Source organism: Squalius cephalus, assembly GCF_949319135.1.
Source record: "Squalius cephalus genome assembly, chromosome: 20".
Classification (NCBI taxonomy): Eukaryota; Metazoa; Chordata; class Actinopteri; order Cypriniformes; family Leuciscidae; genus Squalius; species Squalius cephalus.
The window spans coordinates 24,320,044-24,340,728 of NC_137141.1; the positions used below are offsets into that span (position 1 = coordinate 24,320,044).

Here is a 20,685-nt window from a genome sequence, read left to right on the forward strand (position 1 = left end):
ATTATATATTGTCTGTGGGACATTCTGATGGCACCGATATCATTGACATGAATTAGGCCTACTTTTGACTTATGAAAGGAATTTGAACAATTTATAGGCAAAGTAATCCATTGAGTGGTGCTGTGTATAAGAATTGTTTGGAGAAATGCACTGGTTTGCAAATGAGTGATTCGACTAAACTTACCAAAGCGACTGAGACCAACTGTAGCCTAAATGTACAGCTATTTGAGAAATGTCAGGAAATCACCTTGTCGATCTTCATTTCATTAGTAAAATAAACTCTGTTAATTTAATAAAGAATAATTAATCATAAATGTAATTGTTAAAAAGCAATTCACAATCAATTAATTCAAGTTAGGCTATGCTGTGTTAGTGTTATTGTATAGCCTAAAAGTTCCTCTGGAGCTGGCGTGAGAATCACATTCCATCCAGATCCGCCTGATGCTCCAGATTCCATGTTTTTGAGTTTGCCATGAGAACCGTTTCCCCAGAAGAAAGTTTCAGAATGCGCTCCTCCAGAAGAATAAGGGCAGGATCCTTTGAATCATGAGGCGGGATGTCAGGATGTTTGCAGAACAGGTTACAACACCTGACTGGACAAGAACAATTCACACTTCTAAAGGACAAGTGGAATAATTCTAATACAACAAACAACAACTGGGTCTTTCCCATGAAAAATGCCGTTTCATAAGAGAATAGTGGAGCCCCGGAGCCTGGGCAGAATAAACAGAGGACGACTGGAAGTTACCAGGGATGTATTTATTTCCCTGGATGCTGTGAACTGTCAAACTTTGATCAACATCCTCCGTCAGCTGTCCGACCTGTCACGGCACGCGAGCAGCATGTTTGTGGAGATCCAGACTGAAGCAGAGCTGGTGATCAATAAAGCTTCTGCGCTGCAGCACAGACTGGATTCACTGCAGGACACTGTACGAAATCTCAGACATAAGAGGACCACAATCCGTGAGTTCATGTCCTTCATGTATTCAACCACAATGTGGCAAGCATATTGCTTACCTAGTATTTATATTTATGTTATAAAACTTTCTTTAAACGACTAGAAAGCAACCCAAAAGTGAGTATTATTCATAGGCTACTATTAAACATTTATGCATTATATTCATACTATACTATTAACTATTCATTAGATAAGGAGGCCTGCTTATTCAAATTTGTGACTACAATAGCTATCCAGTTATGTGGAATAGACAATAGTAGCCTAACTATAAATAATTACTAGTTTTACTACATAAAGACAAGTTACGGAAAAGGGTATTGCACAATTCAAGTGCACTTTAATCTAAAGTAAATAATTGATATGCAAACCACAAATTGTTATACCTGTAATTCAAATGCAAAACTGTGCAATTTATCACCAGTACAGCAATGGAATAGTTGTTACTATTGAGACACTATAGTAGCAAATAAATAATAAACTAATTGAATAGTTGCTACTAGATTCATTACTAGTATGAATACCACTATGAAATTGAACAAAAACAAGTACTATTAAGATAAAATATATGCTAGTTAATTTTAAGGAATAAATGTTGAATTGGCTTGCCATAACGCCAGTGCATGATTCCAGATCATTAATTCCAAATTCCTTTCTAGATGCTTGGCTTTGACTGGATGTGGAATTCAGGCTTTACTGTGTTGCACTTTTATCTCATGGCACCTGTGGTTGCCCGCTGCTTTTCACGCTCTGATTGTGAATTGCTTTCCAATTAGAACAAATAAATCATTTGTTTTGGGGGGGGGGGGGGGGGGGGGGGGCAGACTACTGTGCCAATAATAATGGTTGGGACATCGATCATAGAGGTCTTCTGGTACCTGTATTCACCATTGTGTGAGCATGTGAAGGCGGTTGTGGTTTTGGTCATAATGGATTATATTGGAATGTATTTCTCCTGCATATAGTGTCTGGTTAATGATAATAAAAAATATTTTGTCATTCATTACAATATCAGTCACACCAATGTAATGCAATCCTTGAATCCTAAAGATTTGACCAAGTTGGCAGTAATGAGTCTTCTTTATCTCCTTTTTTCTCATTGCCTTCTCTGCGTCCACATATTTCTGTGTATCTCCATGGTCAATATGTTGCACTTCTGTTCAGCAATTCCCTGCAATGCTTTCACCTCCAAAGCAAACAATGGGTGTTTTCACTGGCTCTGCCTCCAGAACTAAGCCCAGAGTAAGGTGAGTGGAGTGCAGGAAACAGCGCATAAGTGGATACATGTGTGCTCCAGACGTCCAGCCCCGGACGATATATTAAACTAAGAATGAAAAAGAGAGTAATTTCTTTGTCTGCTGCATGCTGACACAGTATATACGGTCCATAGAAATAAAACTAAAATTATCATACAAATGACAAATAACATCAGGCTAATCTTCAACAGAAATAGAAAAATCATATTGATCTCACTACTGATTTTCCAGTCCATTTTTGAATAATTTAAACATAGCCTAGGTACAAATTGCTGATCTTGATCTTGATCTTATACAATGGAATTGATTGAAAAGTATAGTTAGAGGCAAGGATGCAACAAAATAAGACCAGATGTCATCATGAAGTCAAAATTGACCCTATTTACTACACACACACAAAAAATACGCTCTGGAATGGCTTTCCTTCTCTGATGATGTCAGTTTGACAGCTTGGATTGAATATCCTTAAAACCCTGCCTTCTATTCAATATTCCGTTTCACTTGGAAATACATCACAATACATGCAACTTCCGGTTCACAGGGACTTTAAGTATCATTTGAGGGAAAACCATTATTCTGAATGGGACATTCTCCCTCAATGTCTATGGTGGTGATGTCAACCAAAGCAGAACGATTTATTTAATTTTGATTAAAGAATAAATACATGCATTAGGTTATAATGCAACACAGAATGAAACATTTTGCACAAACATTTTCTGGGATTGTTTCAATACATCAGCCCCTCAAATTTTGTTTGTTCTGAAAATAGCAACTACAAACCATAGTAGGCCTATTACTGGTGGGTCTGAAATGTAGAAACCATACACATATTGTGTCACAATATGCAATCCAGCTGTTATATTCCTACCCTCCTCCCTCCTTCCCTCAGAAAGCTCCTCTAACCCATTCCTCAGAGTTCGTCTGCAGGGGGAAAGCATGTCGAAACCAGATGTTGGTCCAGCCCTTATGAAGTCTCTCACTGATACTGTGTTTTTATCACAGCCAGATGAATGCACGCCCTCTTTCTTTGTCTATTTATGATATTTCCCTCATTATAATTGGGGAAATATCTTTTTTCCTGCTGTATGCGTGCTTATATTTTTTCCAAATTGCTTTTCCTTTTCCCTCCTACTGTCTTTCTACAAAAGGAATAGACATTGACCTGTTGTGTTTTTTTAATTTTCTGCTCAAATAGGGAATAATTGAAAACAAGCATAGAGCTTTGAGTTCCTAAGAGTTGAAAGCTGGAAACTTGGTTAATGATTCTATTCAAATCCATGAAAATCTGGTATCAGTTGAGAATCCTCTGAAGTCCACATTGAAGGAGATATGGACTGTTGCAATCTGATATATGAAATCTGGCCTGCAAAAGGTTGAATGCTTAATATTTCAAAATGGCTTGACCAAAATACTGGATAGTTGTCGAACAAATGAATCATAATTGGATCAGGAACATTTTCTTTGAATACCTTTAATTTATTTACATAGTTAGAAGTTCAAGTCTTTAATGAATGCAATCGAGTTAAAATAGCAATACGCTCCATGATAGGCTAACATCGATGGAAGATTCACACCTTGTGACTAATATTTTTGGTGCATTGTAGATATCTACTTGAAAAATGCAGAGTTCATATCAAAGTTTACATGTACTTTCACAATGTATCTTGTTGAATGTGTGTTTTTGTTTTTTGTTCAGTGACTAAAATACAACTTGTGATCACTCTTCCGTTTCTCTCATATGGGAAAGTTTTGCACTCTTGACTGTTGTGACATCATGTTGTTTAGACAGTTGTATCACATATCTCTCCCATCCAGACAATAGATGACTCACTGGAACTGCTGTAAAGTCCATCTTGGTGGAACTTGTGGGCTTATTTTTATTTCATGACAGATTTTTATGGACCCTCTGGACTTAATGTTTCCTTTCCTTTCTGCAAGTTTTTGTTGGGAAATGGTTGTAAATTGAAGCAGAGGGCTTTGTATGCACACCATTTACTACTTTTCCATTTTAATTTAAAGGTACAATATGTATGAAGTTTGTATCAAAATATCCAAAAACCACTTGCACAGTGTTATATATTTCTTTCAATTATGTACTTACATTATCCTAAATGTTTTTGAATTTGTAAATTCAGATAAATTTTAAATAGTGCCCGTCCCTTGTCGCCTGTCAATGATGTAATATCCGCGTTATCCCTGGTTTCTGCTTGTACTGCCATAGTAACCATGGCGACAGATGTGGACAACTGCGTAATGTTTAGTGGCACGCTGTTGTTGTTTCGTTCAAACATTATGAATCGTGGCAATCAGACTTTGGGACAAAAGGAGAACTAAAACGAGGATCAATATCAGCGTGGCGTTTTCGAGATGCCGAGAGCTTCACGGCAAACTTCGACTTGACAGAGACGTCACTCTTGCATGTACTTTATTAGACAGGTGAGAAAATGTACAAAAACAAATCAGTGTTATATAGCTCAACATGATGCAATGTTAGAATATGATCAGTATGTTATTCTAATGTTGATTTAGCTTACTGCTAGTCTCATATAGCCAACAAACTAACACTTAGAATAACATTATAACTTTCAACACACTGTTGATGGTGTAACGTAATAAACTGACCTGTATGAGTAGTAGTTCAGCACTTGCGGGTAGTTCGGTAGAATGAAATTCCTCATTTCTTTATATCCGCGGGGACTCGCGTGTGGCGCTGATATCTGTCTCTCATTAGCAATCGTGCCCTGCTTCATACCACAGTCATGTTAAAAAATATGAATGTTTTCACTCATCCATAAACATTATTAGATCCATCAGCATGACGGCAAGTTCCATGATTCCGCTTATCACTGCGTCATCAACCTACGCCTTTGTTATTGTAAGAGGTTAGCGACCTCTAGTGGCGAAAAAAACAACAACATATAGTAGCTTTAATTCTGGGCTTAATTCTTTAATTAGGATGGACTTGTGTTAGTAAACTTAACATTGAGTCCAATATCAAGCTTCTGTGTGTCATGGTTGGTTGCAGCAAAGAAATAGTAGAGGCAGGATCTAAACACAGCAGTCACATTTATTAACAATACTTTGCTAAACAAAAAACACACAGGAGTAAAACTGCAGGAGAATAATAGCCAACTCAGCATAGATGAGAATGGACAAAGAATGACTAAAACTAATGGCTATAAATACACAGAAATCAAATAGCTAAACAAGGAGCAGGTTAATCAAATCAATTAAACAATGAGTTGCTATGACAACAAATGAAAACATGCTAAGAAACTATGAGCTGTGTCCCAATTCAGAGGCTGCATCCTTTGAAGGACTCTGACTTCAGAGGCTGCATCCTTCAAAGGCCAGAAAGGTTGGTACGAGCATTGTTAAATAGGACGATCTTTCCTACTGTGGATTGTTCTTGTCACCTAGCAACTGTGACAGCTGCCATTGATGAGTAGAAGTAACTTTTGTTTTGGACTTTAAAAAAATTTTATATTAAACCGTCTGAAAACAAAACAGGGTTCTCAAACTGTCAAAATATGTTACTGTATATAATAAAGAGTATAAACTATATATAATCACATCTTAGAAAGGTATGTCAACATTTACACCGCGTTAAAAATTTTTTTTATTATCATTAGATATTTGATTAAGTTAAAACCCAATACTTGGCAATTTCTCTCAAAAAAAATCCTGTCGTCACTTGCATGCAATGAATTCTGGGTTAGACAAGGCCGCGAAGGATCCATCTGTTGTGTCCTTCATTTCACAGAAATTGAAGGACGCATTTGGAGGCCACATCTGAATACGATTCAATACAGTTCATTTAGGATACGATTGATCATGTTTAATTTCGTTCTAGATATATTTCATGTAGTACTCTAGCGCTCCAAAAAGAACAAGCATTTAGCCAGCCACACACTCCATCGCGTCTTCTCCAAATATATAGGCTATTTATACAAATAACAGCATCAGTTTTACGTCTGATCATGGGATGACTGATTGGCTTGTTCAGATAAACCCTTAGTTATAATTATATACAGATTTTCATTCATTTGTAATAGGCTATCTCTAATTTGTGAACTGTTGTGTTTTCACACCTGCACAGAATTTAGACTTTTCTTTATAAGATTTACATGTGAAAGGGTATGGTTTCTATGCCACTGTTTCACATTTTCTTTCTTGCTGAAAGAAGTTTGATTTTTGGTAACAGTAGGCTATATATATGAGCTGGACTAAAAGCATGCTTGCTGTGAAAGGCTCTAGTGAGTAGATCATGTCTGTTGAGATTTTAACTCGTCAATTTTCTCAAAGAATCTAATTTGATGGAACGAAAGTAGGAGGTCTAATATAATTAAAGTAATGGAAGGAGAATGGCATGCAGGTACTTCTTACGTAGGTCAAAGAACTATGGGAATGAGGAGTAATAATGTAAGAGATGGCAGAGTAGTAGTGCAATAATGTGGTTCAAGTTTGACTGCACTTCCATGCCTCTGATGTGTCTAATGATCCAGCAGACTTTCCTTTTTAAGCTGAAACTTTACTGTGCATTCAGCGTCATTAAACTGACTGGCCTGCCTCTGACTCAACAATAAGTGTCTTGTGCTTGGACGAAGCGGCCCTGAACTTACATCCAGCTTGGCATTGAGAGCAGTCTCTGTGATTGAAGAGCTTTTGTTATTGAGTTTATTTAGTCATGGCAGAGTTGGAGTAAAGTACTCTTACGGGTTCATGCCAACGTGAATCACAGAGGTCAGGGCCTGATGCTTTCATTTAGTTTAATTCTAGTTGTTTTGGCCTTTAGTCCCCATTTTCAATGCAGAAGCCTCTCAGTCTCTCCTGTTCCAGATCATTTGCCTTCTCATGGCCTCAGTCCAACTTTCTGCCGAGGCCATTTTGCATGACTAGCTCAAGATAACATTGTAAGATGTAAAAGTTGGTTGTCAAGCTGGTTATAGAAAAAAAAAAATCCCTCTAAAACCAACCTGGGAGACCAGCAATCTTAGGCTAGTTTCTTTTCCCAGTAGAACTTTTTTCATTGTTTAATTTCTAAATTGCTCATTATGTTTTGGGAATTCCTAAACTGTAGGCTTCAGCCTAGAGTGAATTCTAGTTATTGTTTACCAAGTAATGGTATCTGTGAATTGTTCTTCTTCAGCACGTGGGTGTCTTTTGTGTAGATTCCCCTTCAGTTTGCCCTTCACTTCAGACTAATTAAAAGATCTCATGGGGATGTGGAGAAGTAGGTCAGTGTGGGATGCTTATTCGGGCTGAAAAAGAAATATGATTTTCCTCCTAAGCGGAAAAATCCAGCACATTCCTAAATCCCTCAGTCGTCCAGCAGATTCACACCTGGAAGTCTGAAACCGAAGAATCGCCCCCCTGCCTCTGTGCAGTTTAACCGAGCTTGAGTTATGGTTTTCCGACAATACTCCCATAGCATAAACACACACAGGCATAGACTCTCCAACTTTGTTACAAGGTGGTCTTATCAAATGTGCCTCACACAGTGGCAAATATAACAGAGATGTTTTTTTTATGAACATTCTTTTTCCTTGTTTATAAAACAGATAAGCTTCATTCCTCACAAGGAGCTGTAAAAATCTGAAGGTCAGTATACTGTATATCAACAGGATTTTTGAAAGGATCCTCCTCAAAGTTTGTCGGGAAATTTATTTCATGATATGCCTCATATGTTTTGGCTTTTGACTTGGTTAAGCATCTCCATTTTGTATGGCCCACCTGTATCCATGTACTGTTCACCTCATGTTAATTACGATTTCATATCTCACAACTTTATTTCTCTATTTCTTTAAATTTCTCTATTTCTTCAAGCTTGCTGATGCAAATGGTGACCATATGTAAAGTTTGTGGTGACAGCTGTGATACTGGAATAACACAGATATGATCATTTAGATATAAGAGAGAGGATGAGTGAGATACAACAGTGACAGACTTCAGGATTTCCTCTGGTTTTGTGAATATTTCCTCTCTGTGACGTCTCTCTGGCTGAGACTATAGAGTGAAAGGAACCTTATAACCACTGGAATGGCTGCTGCCAATATGAGAAGAAAATCTGTTAACAAGTTTCCTGTTGAACTTGAAATTAAAAAAGTAGCCTACATTCAGCCTATTGTAGACTTTGGTTGGCCTATATAATTGAAAAGCCACTTGTCTACAAGGCAAAGTGAAAAGAACTCTGCAAGATGATGTTACAAGGTTACAAATAAACTTGTTTAATACTCATTGAGATGGTCTTTGTTTATCATTTATTGAAGATTCAAGCCGTTTTGCTATAGCTATATCTATAGATGCATATCAACTCAGACCATCTAATTCATTATTTAAAGGCTTTCAATAAGGGCAGAAACACCTACAATTACCTTCAGAATGTCTTAAAGTTGTTGTTTTTTATTTCCTCGATAAAAAAAACCTTTAAGACATTATGAAGGTGATTGATGTGTATGGGGGTTCCATCTGATTGTTTGAGAGAGTTTAGAGGAAAACAGCATGAAAAGATAAAGGCTTGGAACAAATATGTTTTATAAGTTATTTAAAATTAAGCCAAATGTATTGTATTGTGCTGTTGATCTCAGTAGAGGTCAAATCATAAATGTAGGCTATAGGCCTACTTGAGAAGGAAAAATGTGAAAGGTCTATTGTTTTCAGAGAATTTATATATTTTAACCCTTTTTAATCCAATTGTGATTTTTTCCCCTTGTTTTAAGCATAAACTGCACGGGCTGCAGCAACTAATCGATCAAATCGATTTTATCGAAAATGAAAATAATCGTCAACGAATTTGATTATTGATTAGTCGCGTCTGCGCGCTGTGACCGGGAAACTACCAGCCAGTCACATCGCGTGACAGTAGTTAATACTGAATAACACATTTATATGGACAAAACAAAACGCATATGGAAATTAGCGGAGGACACAGAGTGAGCTTCTGCGGGAAAGGTACATGATCAATGTTGTCCGAAACATATATAAGCGCTTCAAGCATAAGCGTTTGCCGCGTCTTGCCCTGTCGTGCTTTGACAGATGCGTGTGACGTTTAATAACAATATCATTACTATGTCGATTTAAATAGTAGGCTACATTGGGTTTAATTTTGGATTTATTTGGTCGTATAATGAGATCTAATATGTTGTTAGTGCCGAGAATTTTCACGTGAATAAATATACATTGATATAGGCCTACAACTATTGTTTATTCAGCAATGGTCCAGTGGCACAACTTTTGCCAAGCGTGTCAGAGGTTCTGGGTTCTAACCCGCATTCGTATAGTTTTTTTTTTTTTTCCTTTTCTTTTCTTTTTTCATCATCAAAACCGATTATGTTTATCATTGGTTGTATATCAAGCAGAGACACGTTTGTGTGCAGTTTGTTTTGTGATTTCACCGGAACGAATAGAGAGTCTCCGTAACGGATTGAAGCGCGCGTCCGAGACAGTGCGGCGTGTGCGCGAGCCACAAGAGAACACTGTATCCGCGCCACTGATCGCAGCGACAATGAGCACTTTGATCACTTGATTTAAAAAAAATAAATAAAAAAAAATACACATTTCTGCGCTAGATCGCCTCTTATATAACTAACGAACGAAACGAATGCTATGCTAGTTCACTGAGATGTTTTATTTGTATTGGTACATCCGTGCCGCGAGATGTTTCAAAAGTGGTGGGGACAATATCGACCCTGGAAAACGGTGGGGACATGTCCCACCCGCAAATTACGAATGTAATATAATTACTATGTCCAGACGAGTGAATGTGTTCCTCATAGCCTAACGTTAGCCTACCTCATACGTTAACATTTTGTGCTTTAGTTTTTGTTTATTATCATATTTTATTTTGTCGTTTTAATTTCTGCTTGAAAATAGTAAGTAATCAGTTGTATTTAGGTTTAGAATGTAATGTTTGTATTTTAACACTTTCTTTTTTGCTAATGTACACCTGCATCCTGCATAGAGACATTCACTAGGCTATATTTGTTTTTATAGGCTTTAGCTATATTACACATATTGTTGAGGATAGCATTGGGGCAGGATTTGCAGTAACATTGTTTAAAATAATGAATTAAAATACATTTTTAATAAAAAAACAAACATTTTTAATAATATTTTTTTCATCCGATTAATCGAAAAAATAATTGACAGATTAATCGATTATCAAAATAGTCGTTAGCTGCGGCCCGCAACAAATTGGTCAGATAAATGTATTTTAATGTATCTTTTTATTGGAAAACAAGATAAAATAAATAAATAATTAATGTATATTAATATAAATATGTATATTCCATGGTATTGATGAATGAAGTCAAATAATAATTTATAGAAACGTGGTCTGTTTTCAGCTTTTTTCTTCTTTTTTTTTTACAAAAACAAATAGAATCAACCCAGAGAAACAAAACAAAGGTGGATGACATGTAAAAGTAGGGGCTCGGGGGGTAAATTTGTCTGTTGAGGTCATTAGTTATGGTTCAACAAGTCCCCTTAATGTGGTTTTAATGGCTTATTAGTTTGTCAAGGCCATATGACTGGACTTTATGGTTGAAATATGCGACTCCACTGCTGTTGCTGCTCCCTTTTTCCAATTTAATCCTAATTGAAAACATCTGATCCTGGGGTTGTTTAGTCCTGCTTTAGTGAGGAAAGTGCCTGTCAAAATACCGCCAACATTAATTTTTTGGAATGTGTATGTGTGGAAGGAGAGATTTGAATTCACTGGTTTATTTGGGTGGAGTCGACCAGCTCATAAGTAAAACCGCAGTTGTGGTCTGTCTGGAAGAGATTGCATTTCCATTTCATTTAAACTTTGCAGTCTGAGCACACACTCATTGTAGAGATTCCAATAGTTACTGAAAACCATAAGCTTTATTAATTTTTATTCAATGCTTCTTTATGCACTGAAATAGAAATCCAAACTAACTTGATTTGCTTTTATATGTTTATATGGAAACTTTCTTGCCAAAACTATAACCTAAAAACAAAATTAATTTTATTCTTATTTAAAATGTATGTTGTTATTGAAAAATGTCTAAAATGGCATACTTAAAAGAGTGATAATTAAAGTCAAGGACGCTGATGTGTTTTGTAGCAGGGTTCCTGTTTGTCCCAGTAGGAAATATGGGGCAAAATGGTACAAAAACACTGAGAAAGAGTGAAAATCTTGTGTAAACAGGAAGGTAGCTAAGCGTGTCGGATAAGCTTCTGTATCAGGTATCTGTTACAGCTCTGGCTTGATAGTTTTTGTTTCCCTCTCTTTATTTTATCATGCCTTATCTAATGGTTTTAAAGGCTTGAATATCATCCCTGAATATGAGGAAAGGCTGCCTGCAGGGACGTAATGATGTCTTGAGTTAGTGCTTGAGTGACATTAACAGATTTATTGGCTGAAATGAAGTATTTTTTTAAGGCAAATATTAAATTCAATAGTATGTTTGGGTCCATGGCACCCTCTTGTGGCTGAAATATGATGTCTGCTAGTCTGCATAGTCCTAATGTAAGGTAGATGATTAGCAGCTAGACATGGTGTACTTTTATGTTCTGTCATAAACAGAAAATATTATAATAGTGCCTAAACTAATTAGCTATATTATTGTTTCAGGTTTTTATTCTGACATTATTGTAAATTCCTTCAGCAGCAAACAGAAACTAGACATTAATTATCCATCTCAGCATGCCAAGAGGACATAACCAGTGTCACTGAATAGATGTAAATACAATGAATGTATTCATGTGAATTAATCTAAGGAATTTTAAATATATATGCATTACTGCTGAATTGTGCAGTACAAAACCGTGGCATTTAAGACTTTGGAACGGTTTTGGCGCCATCACAGTGTTTTAGGGTCAGCATGTATTCCAGATTAATGCCATGTAAAGCAGTCTGGAACATTTGGATTGCTCTTGATGTCAAGGCTTTTGGGAAACATTTGACTATGGGCGAGCTGATTATGCCAACTGGCTCACCATATCAAACATCCATCTCTTTGGTGGCCCAGATATGGGTCAATATACGACCAAAGAAACTTTCCACCAGCAAAGAAAAATGATTCATTTAGATGAATTTCACTAATTTAACTTGTTGATTCAAATATGTTAAAAAAATATATTATTTGTGCAATATAAATGTCACTCTGTTTTCATGTTTTCAAAAGCAAAGATTTTTTCACCGAAATCTTTAAGAACAAAATTGGAAATAACAACAAAATGACTCATGGTTTGGTCATGGAGTCTGTGGTCAAGATCTTAAATTATTGCTGCATTTTTTTTGGTCACATTAGCGACCATTTTAGTCGCCACTTGGATCTCTGAAATGCATGTTTTATTATGGCATTAGCTGATTTATGGATCACATAAATATTTATTTTCTCTGTAGTTTTGGGCCTCCTAAAAATGTCTTTATGTCTAATGACTCTAGAAGAGAGAGATTGATGTATTTTTTGGGGGGGGGGAAAGTGATGCAAAGTACCATCAGTGCAGCTAATCGGTCACTAAACAAGTAACATTAAATGTCTTCTTTGCTTTTTAGCCTGTTCTGTGCTGTATTTTTTCAGAGTACTGTCACTCTGTACTATAATTATGATAAATAATAATGCGTAATTCATTATAATAACAGACACACTATGTGTCAGGTCTAAGAGCTTTTTCCGTCACCTGTAAGACACTCTAAATCAATTAATCTGCTTTATCTATTTATAGGGTGCGTGTGGACCACGCCAAAAGTGTTGCCTTTTGAAGATTAGACAGAAGGAGTGTGAGAATCGTGTGGTTTAGCCAGGAGCTGTTCAGTTTAATATAACTTTAAATCGCCTTGTTCATTGAGCAGCATAACAGATGGAGTTTATTTTGCTCCACCTGAAGAAAGAGCATGCAAAAATCCTGCTGAAGCAGAAGCAGCCGTGCTGGAGGAGCACATGAGTATGCACACACACACACACACACTTGCTCACGCCAACGCACCGACGTGTCACAGCTGGGGAGCAGAGGAAGTTCTTCACTTTCTGTCCAAAGTTTCTCTTCGGACTTCCTGAGACTGCACTTTACTTGTTTGGAGGCAAACTCATTTAGACAAAGAAAGAAGAATGTATTTTTGGAGCTTAAAGGCATGTTGAAAACCAGCACTGCTTGTAGTGGAGCGAATGAAGACAATTTCAACATCATATTTTGAAGCATGGATATTCCAGAAGGACCCGCCCTTGGTTTTTGCAAGCATGTTTATTATAAATCCCTCCATGTTAGGGTGATCTAAGCTGCTGTTTGCGTTTCGCAAGGAAATGTGGGGCATTTGGAGACGTGCCTGACACTTCGGCTCAAGTCAGGCTTTTTGTTGGCGCTGATTCTGGGAGATGTGGGGAGAGAGGAGCTTTCTGAGGTACAGGGGGGAGTGGGCAGAGGGCAAAAGTCACCCTGAACCTCGAACCCTTGGTGCCCTGGGTCTTTCTTCTCTGTCCGAGCAGCGTGGACACTTCTTCCCCTGCCGCAGAGAGCAGCTGGATGCTGATGATGAATATGATGAGTGGGTTTACGCACCTCTTCATCGCAGAGGTAAGTAGAGGACACTCATCTTTCATTGTGTTTGTCGGTTTGTGATAGTTCCGTAATATAGCCTTTAAAATACAAGAGAACTAAACGTTCCCAGCAACGTGATTGTATTTACCTTGTGATAGTGAGGGATTTCCTTGTGAGGAGTCCAAGATTAACAGTTTGATTGAATTAGTCAATCCATCTGATTTAATCTCAGTCCACAGTCAACACCAGCTTTTTAGTTAAAGTAAAACTGAAATAGCATTGGGATTACGGTTAACTTTACTGCAATAACCTTCTAAGTTATTGTGCTTGAATTCGGTTTGATTTGATAAATGTTGCTACATCTGTAGAAATGAATCTGCTTTCAGTTCTATTTGCACTCAGATGCTATAATCAAAATCACTAAATGCTATCAAAATGCGTCACACAATGCATGTTTTGTGTGTTTTAGCTATTAGTCTAAGCATTAGCGGCAGATGACAGCATAGGACAATGACCTTTTATTTCTGTAGCAAACAATTGAGTCGAGGGGATTTAGCTATATTTAACTTTGTGTGTGTCAAAAGCCAGCGACGGCAGAACTGCTGACAGCTAAGTTAAAAACAATCAATGCTCTGCAGCGCTGCAGCTGAGGATGGAGAGAGAGAGAGAGAGAGAGAGAAAAGGAGGGGGTCTCCCTGACTGAGTCAGTCTCTCTCTCTCCCGCAATCTCTCCACCTCTCTGTCCTTTGTCCTGGAATAGTGTCAGTCCTGTGGAACGGCAGGAGTATGTTGGGATTGGATAACACTTTCCCAGGGCGCATGAGCTGGCCGGTTGCCACCGTGTGTGTCTGTATACGTGGGTGAAACCGAGGGAGGGGGTTACAGATAGTGTCTATGAACCTGTGTGAGTGTTTGTGCTCTGGAGGGACGGGGGGCTGTGTGAGGACAGTGCGCTCCAAAACTCTTGACACACTTCCCAGAAAATACCAACATACAGTGGGAGAGGCAGGAGACCATGTTCTGTCTGAGAGGTAAGTGGCAGACCTTCAAAACTGAAGGAAAGAAAGACAAAGAACTGCAAGGAGGCACAAGTTATTGCAGTTTCAGAGTGTAACAGTTCCCTGATGGAAGACAAAGGGGAGGGGGGGGGGGTTGAGCTCAGCTGTTAGTTAAACGTCCTGCACAGTTTCAAAGCGCTCCTCTCTCCTCCGGTTCCTTTGTTTTCTTGCTAGGAAGTCCGGCTCGCAGGCTGCCGGGGGAAAGAGTGGGAATCTGTCAGAAAAGTTATAGTGACCATACCAGAGTTTTGAGGTGATGAGAGAGGTTGTTTATAAGGAAGGAGGAAACTTTTATCTGATCTGTCTTTCATATGAGCTCTACTGAGCAGTGATTGTATTGCATATTTTTCTTTAGAAATGCAAGTTTGAGCTGCAAGTGTTGCAGCTTTGTCATTCTTTGTGGTTTTGGCTCTGTGCTGGTATTTTGTGATCCTCATTTGATCTTTAAATAATGTATACAATGCTTGGTGTTTGGTTGAAAGGAATTGCTCAGTTATAAATGGAAATGTAGTCATCATTTGCTCACCCTCGTTGTTCTAAACAAACCCGTATGACTTTGATCAGCGGAACACGGAAATGTTTAAGAAATGTTCTGGTCTCTCTTTTACGTGTAGTTATAATGAAAGAGTACATTTTCAAGCTTTAAAAGTATCATAAAAGTTATTTTATTATGCTTTTTATCAGTTTGGAGCTTGATAGCCCCAGTTCTCCTCTACATTTATTATATGGAAAATAGTGGCAATGACATTCTTCAAAAATTCATCTTTTGTATTAATCTGAAGAAAGAAAGTTATAGAGGTTTGGAAGAAATGAGTAAATGATGACAACTAAAAAAGTTTTTTTGTTGAATTATCACTCTTGAATTTAGTAGCTTTTTGTTTTGTGATGTGTGTGTTTGTTTTGGATGGATGATCAGATGGCTTGTGTTCTTGTTCACCCTCTTTCTTTTTCCCTTTTCTTTTTACTTGTCTGTTGTTTTGTGACTTTTTGTTATCCAGTGTATTCTTCATATCAAGCATAAATAATCTGCCCAGCATGGTGACCAGATTTTCTTTGCCAGTGGTCTCCTCTTTCATTCACCAGTGACCTGAAGGTCATGTTTTGAATGGTCGCATTGGTATTTTGGCTTTATGTCTTGGCTGATTAGTGCCAGTGCTTTTCAAAGTGACCTTTTTTCAAAAGTACTTTTTCTGACCTTTGGTAGTATTTTGATAGCAGGATCAAATGAAAATAGCCTAAAATTGGACATTCATTTTACAATTCTCAAGCTATGCTGAGAAGGCTTGTTGTCTCAAGTGTTGTATCTCACCGTCTGTAAGGTTTTAAGTCAAACATTCAGTTATATTTTTTATTTTTTTAAACAGTGATTTGGTATCTTGGTTTCAAACTACAGTATATTTTTTTATTAACCCACTTAAATTCTATCCCAAAACTATGTTTTAAGTGAAGGCATTTTTTCATGCTCTCACATTTCACATTAGATATTTAGATATCAGATATTTTATTGCTTGTAATATTTTTGCTGTTCCACTGAATTTTGTTTTTCATAATTGTCTTATGGTTTAAATTTAGTTGAAAAGTCTAAATAATAATGGCAGGTTTGTCACAACCCCTATACTGCTATTGGGGCATGTTGTCACAAAACTCAATGTGTTTTAATTAACTTTATTTTTTTAATTGTGGACTTGAGTAAAAAGGTGTGACAACTAGCCTCAGTCTCCCTACTAAAATTCATTACCTTACTTTCAGTCATTTATGTTGGCTTATTTGGTTCAATTATGTGTTTTCTTTCAGTATTTTCTTCAACTGATGGATTGAAATAGATATGTAATTGATAATATCTACTAAACTGGCCTAAAGCACTTCATTGTTCAGTGTTGTTTACAAAAATCTGTCATTTACAGCAGCAGCATGAATTTGGATGCATTCAGCCTGTAGCTGAGGGCTTTTTTGCAGGTTGAGACAGGCTTCTGCTTTAAAGTTAAGCTCCAAAACAAGTGCATTCATATCACACCAGCAGCACTCCTTCTCTTTCCATAAAAACCCTTGTGGATTTTCCTTTTTAAGCTAATTGTATACCAACACACTGCACACTTGCGTCCAAGTACGTCTGCTCTCGTAAAGTAAAGCTGCTTTATGGACTGACTACTGTTGTCAGAGGTGTAATCGCCGGGTGCAAATGCATGCGGTGACCCACAACCCACAGGCTTCTCTAAAAGTGTCACATGATGGAGAAAAGGTTTCGCAGCTCCCTAATGAACAGCTAAAAGAGCATTCTGTTAGTCAGCTGCTCCTCAGGTCTTGAATAAAATCAAAGTCCTTCTGTAACTTAAATGAGAAGTGGAGACGACTCGTGGGAGGCAGGGATGGGTATTTTGTGGAGTGTAATTTACTTTAAGAGCCTGAAAGCGCTCTTCTGTGTAAGATTTTTTTTAATAAATTAAGCTTCCTTGACCTAGATAAATGTACCCGCCTCCCTCTCTCTCCATTTTACTCTTTTCCAGAAGAGCCAAAGCAGCTGATTGGATGTAATCCAATTATTGTCTCGCTCATTTTGCGATCCTACCCAAAGGACCAATCATTCCATCCTATCTGTTCAAGTTGGAGGATTTTACGTTGTTCTTGCTTGCTTTGGATTGAAGATGCAGAAGTCTTATGAGAATCTCAGCTGTCAGGATGATGATTTTTCCAAATCTCAAAGTCATTATCCAGGCTTAATTGTTAAAACACCTGGATTCGAGTCTCATGCGAGCATGAATGTCTCATTATACACTTTTTCCCGTTTCACACAAGGCATTCACAGTTCCTGTGACAGTTATGAATCGTGAACATTAGCCAGGGTTGGCTTTGAGCCTGAAGAATGATGGCCATTCCACATATGTCAGCCCCTCATGAGGGTCTCAGTCACTAGGCGTGTGCGTTGCCGACCCTCCCTTTCACATTAGTGGAATTCTGAGTCTGATCCCTGTAACATCGTGTTTGGCCTGCACATATTTTAAGGGTGGAGATAAGCAAAGAAAGGCCATTCTTCATTTCATAAAGACCATACCGGACGATTCTAAGATGGAACCGTTCAAGGGAGTTAATGATTTTAATGTTGAGGATGTTTTGGCATTCTTTAAGATTCTGTGGAAAGAATGAGGGACATTCAAAACATTAAGAGATTGACAGATGGGATTATTTGGAAATGTAGTCCAAAAGCACCCCTTAAAGCTGTAAATGGGTTCCTCCTCTAGGATGCTTCTTTGTAGGAGTGTGTGATACACAGCATCTGCACTCCACAGATGTCTTTTGAAATCAAGTTATTTATTGGTTGGAAGAATGCTGTGCACTACTGTGTAGTAGTTACTACATTGAATGTTCACATCAAATATTTCACAAATGCATGTTGCAGTCTATCTGGGAAGACTGGTGGTCTGAATACTGGAATTGAGAGAATTCCATTAACAGCTCTAAGTTGGTATTCCAATAACTATAGAGGGAATTTTTCCACATTGATGTATAGCTGGCTATATATAAACAAATGGTATCTGAAATATGTGCATATGTGTGCGTTCTCCTTTTGGTTTTAATGACATAAGCATATAAGCTGACATAAAACCCGATTTGAGATTAGGGATGTACCAATCTTTAAATTCTGGCCAATGAGATAAGTCAATAATCTTTTCATGTCATGGTCGATATTGAATTTTTACAGTTTTTTTCTTCTAAATACATAAATAAATAAAACATGAAAAACTAAAACCCAATAATTTTAAATGCTACATGAATTTACAATGGTTTAAAAAAAAATTATATTCATTTTTAGATGTCCCAGGGCTGTCCCAGACGATAGATGACCAATTGTGGCAATTTCTGTGGTCGTGTCAGAACTTTAGCATGATCATCTCACAGTGTGGTCCTGTATATACGCAGGTGCTGTGCATATGCTTTTATTCACTTGTAGTATACAGGATATTAAACGATGGCCAACTTCCCACACAACAGCTCTGTCTGATTAAACTCACGTCCACTGAGTCATGACAAAGGACAGAAATTATCCAAATGGACACAACAATGGAGCCGTGCACACCAGTGGGGATTTCTTTAAGACTGCAAGGGAAGCTCGGCTTCCCCTATAATGTCAAAAAAATTAATGGTCAAATATGTACTATTGTTAACATTTTATTGACTAAAAATGCGTTAGAAAACGTTCATCTCAAAGACGAGTTCGTTCAGAATCAGCTACATACAGCAGGTCGGCTGACTCGATCTCCTTCTCATACATTCCCGTAGCGACACATACAGTGCATTTCCCTGTTGAAGCCCAGCGTCCATTGACTTCAATGGGGCTGCTCTGAACAGTTTTTTTCAGCGCTTCGAAACTAGACGGTCATTGGATAAATGCTGCGATTATGTCCCGCCCACGGACGCTCAGCGTCTCTGGGGGTGAATGAGGAGTGGGCTGGCCCGGACTCCGGGCTTCCGCGTGATGATTGGAGGGGCTGCATCTCCTTTTGATTGACAGCGATTTCATACAATAAAAAGTCGCTGCCGCTGAAGCTATTCGAGCTCAGTCCCATCGCGGATTTTTCAAGTGATAGTCAAAAGATAAACTGCTGCTACCTCTTTCTTGGTATTTGCTTGTCGAAATTGCTAGCCATTTTTCATAATACATTTCACACAATTATACATTCATACCTTTATTATATTATTACTTATCCTATTATATTTTTATAATATTATTTGTAATAATTAAAACAATAAATATTAAAATAATTAAAAATAGCCTATATATTATTATTAGTAGTATTATTATACTTTATTATATTGTTATTTATACCTTTATTATATTATTACATTTATACAATTATACCTAACTCTGCTGGCCATTGAGAGGACACACTGGTCAAGTCACTGGAAAAGACACCTAGTTGGAACGATATAGGGTCACAGAGCATTTTCTTGAAAAGGAACGTTGGGCAGAATTTATGTATAAATAAATGGACAATTTTTATGATGTAGGCCGAAAATGAGCTTCCCCTCTTTGAAAGACCAGCAGCCGCCACTGGTGCACACTGAGTTGTGCAAACTGACTGTTCCAGCAGGTGCCTTTGGCCGAATTACAGGGGCTCCATAGCAACCATTGTTGAAACCCTCCAACCTTGTGGTTTTTGCACCCAAACAAGCAGGGGTTCGGGCAGTGCCGACTTGCAGCTAGTGGGGGCGCACAATCTCTATTCAGAGCTACTGGTTTGTATGATTCCTTGGAGGAACTAATTTCAGGGGCCGTCTGAAAGCTTTTGGAAAAGGGTGTCAAAGTGCAAGTTTTTGAAAAAAATACCATTATCTACCGTTATTGTCTCTGTGTAAACTACAAAAACGATGAAGTCATGCGCATGTGTATTACATGTGCAGTCTATAGGCGTGTTGTGTTTCTTTACAAAATGACAACGCCAACTACTGGCCTGACCTGCATAATGCAGCATTCGGGTGAACGGGCTCGTTTTGACAACGTTGTCATCTGTACGTGAAAAACGCGAAGGAAAAATGTTTCTGTTTTTAGTACATCATTGTCATGTATACTGTACTAAGTTTACTTTCTTCTGTAGAAGGAAAACGAAATTTGGAAGAAAGTGGGATTATATTAGGTTCACTGTAAAATGTGATCAGTTGACTTAACTTAAAAAAAGGGAGGAAACCTGTTGCCTTAAAATTATTGAAACATAACTTAATTTTTTTAAGTTTATTTACTTAAATATTTTGAAGGCAACGGGTTTCCTCGTGCACTTTTTGTAAGGTGCATTGTGTAATATTTAGGAGGATCTGTTGACAGACATGGAATATAACATTTTTTACCTTAGAATGAGCCATTCTACAGGTTCCCTTACATTGAAATAGCCATTTTGCGCCGACATGTTTCTACGGTAGC

General features: G+C 37.7%; 1 protein-coding gene across 4 annotated transcripts in view; it reads left to right on the top strand.

Moving 5' to 3' along the window:
• The first annotated feature begins 519 nt into the window (after positions 1–519).
• Positions 520–20,685, top strand: part of nhsl1a (NHS-like 1a) — a 52,336-nt gene continuing 32,170 nt past the window's right edge. Inside the window, exon 1 of one of the 4 annotated variants that reach the window (XM_079854072.1) lies at positions 520–963. In XM_079854072.1, the coding sequence (XP_079710198.1) occupies positions 678–963 (286 nt within the window). In that variant the 5' untranslated portion in view covers positions 520–677. Of the gene's footprint in view, positions 964–13,024; positions 13,753–14,525; positions 14,748–20,685 lie in introns of those variants that run through there. The other 3 variants (XM_079854074.1, XM_079854078.1, XM_079854077.1) reach the window with 3 other exon arrangements.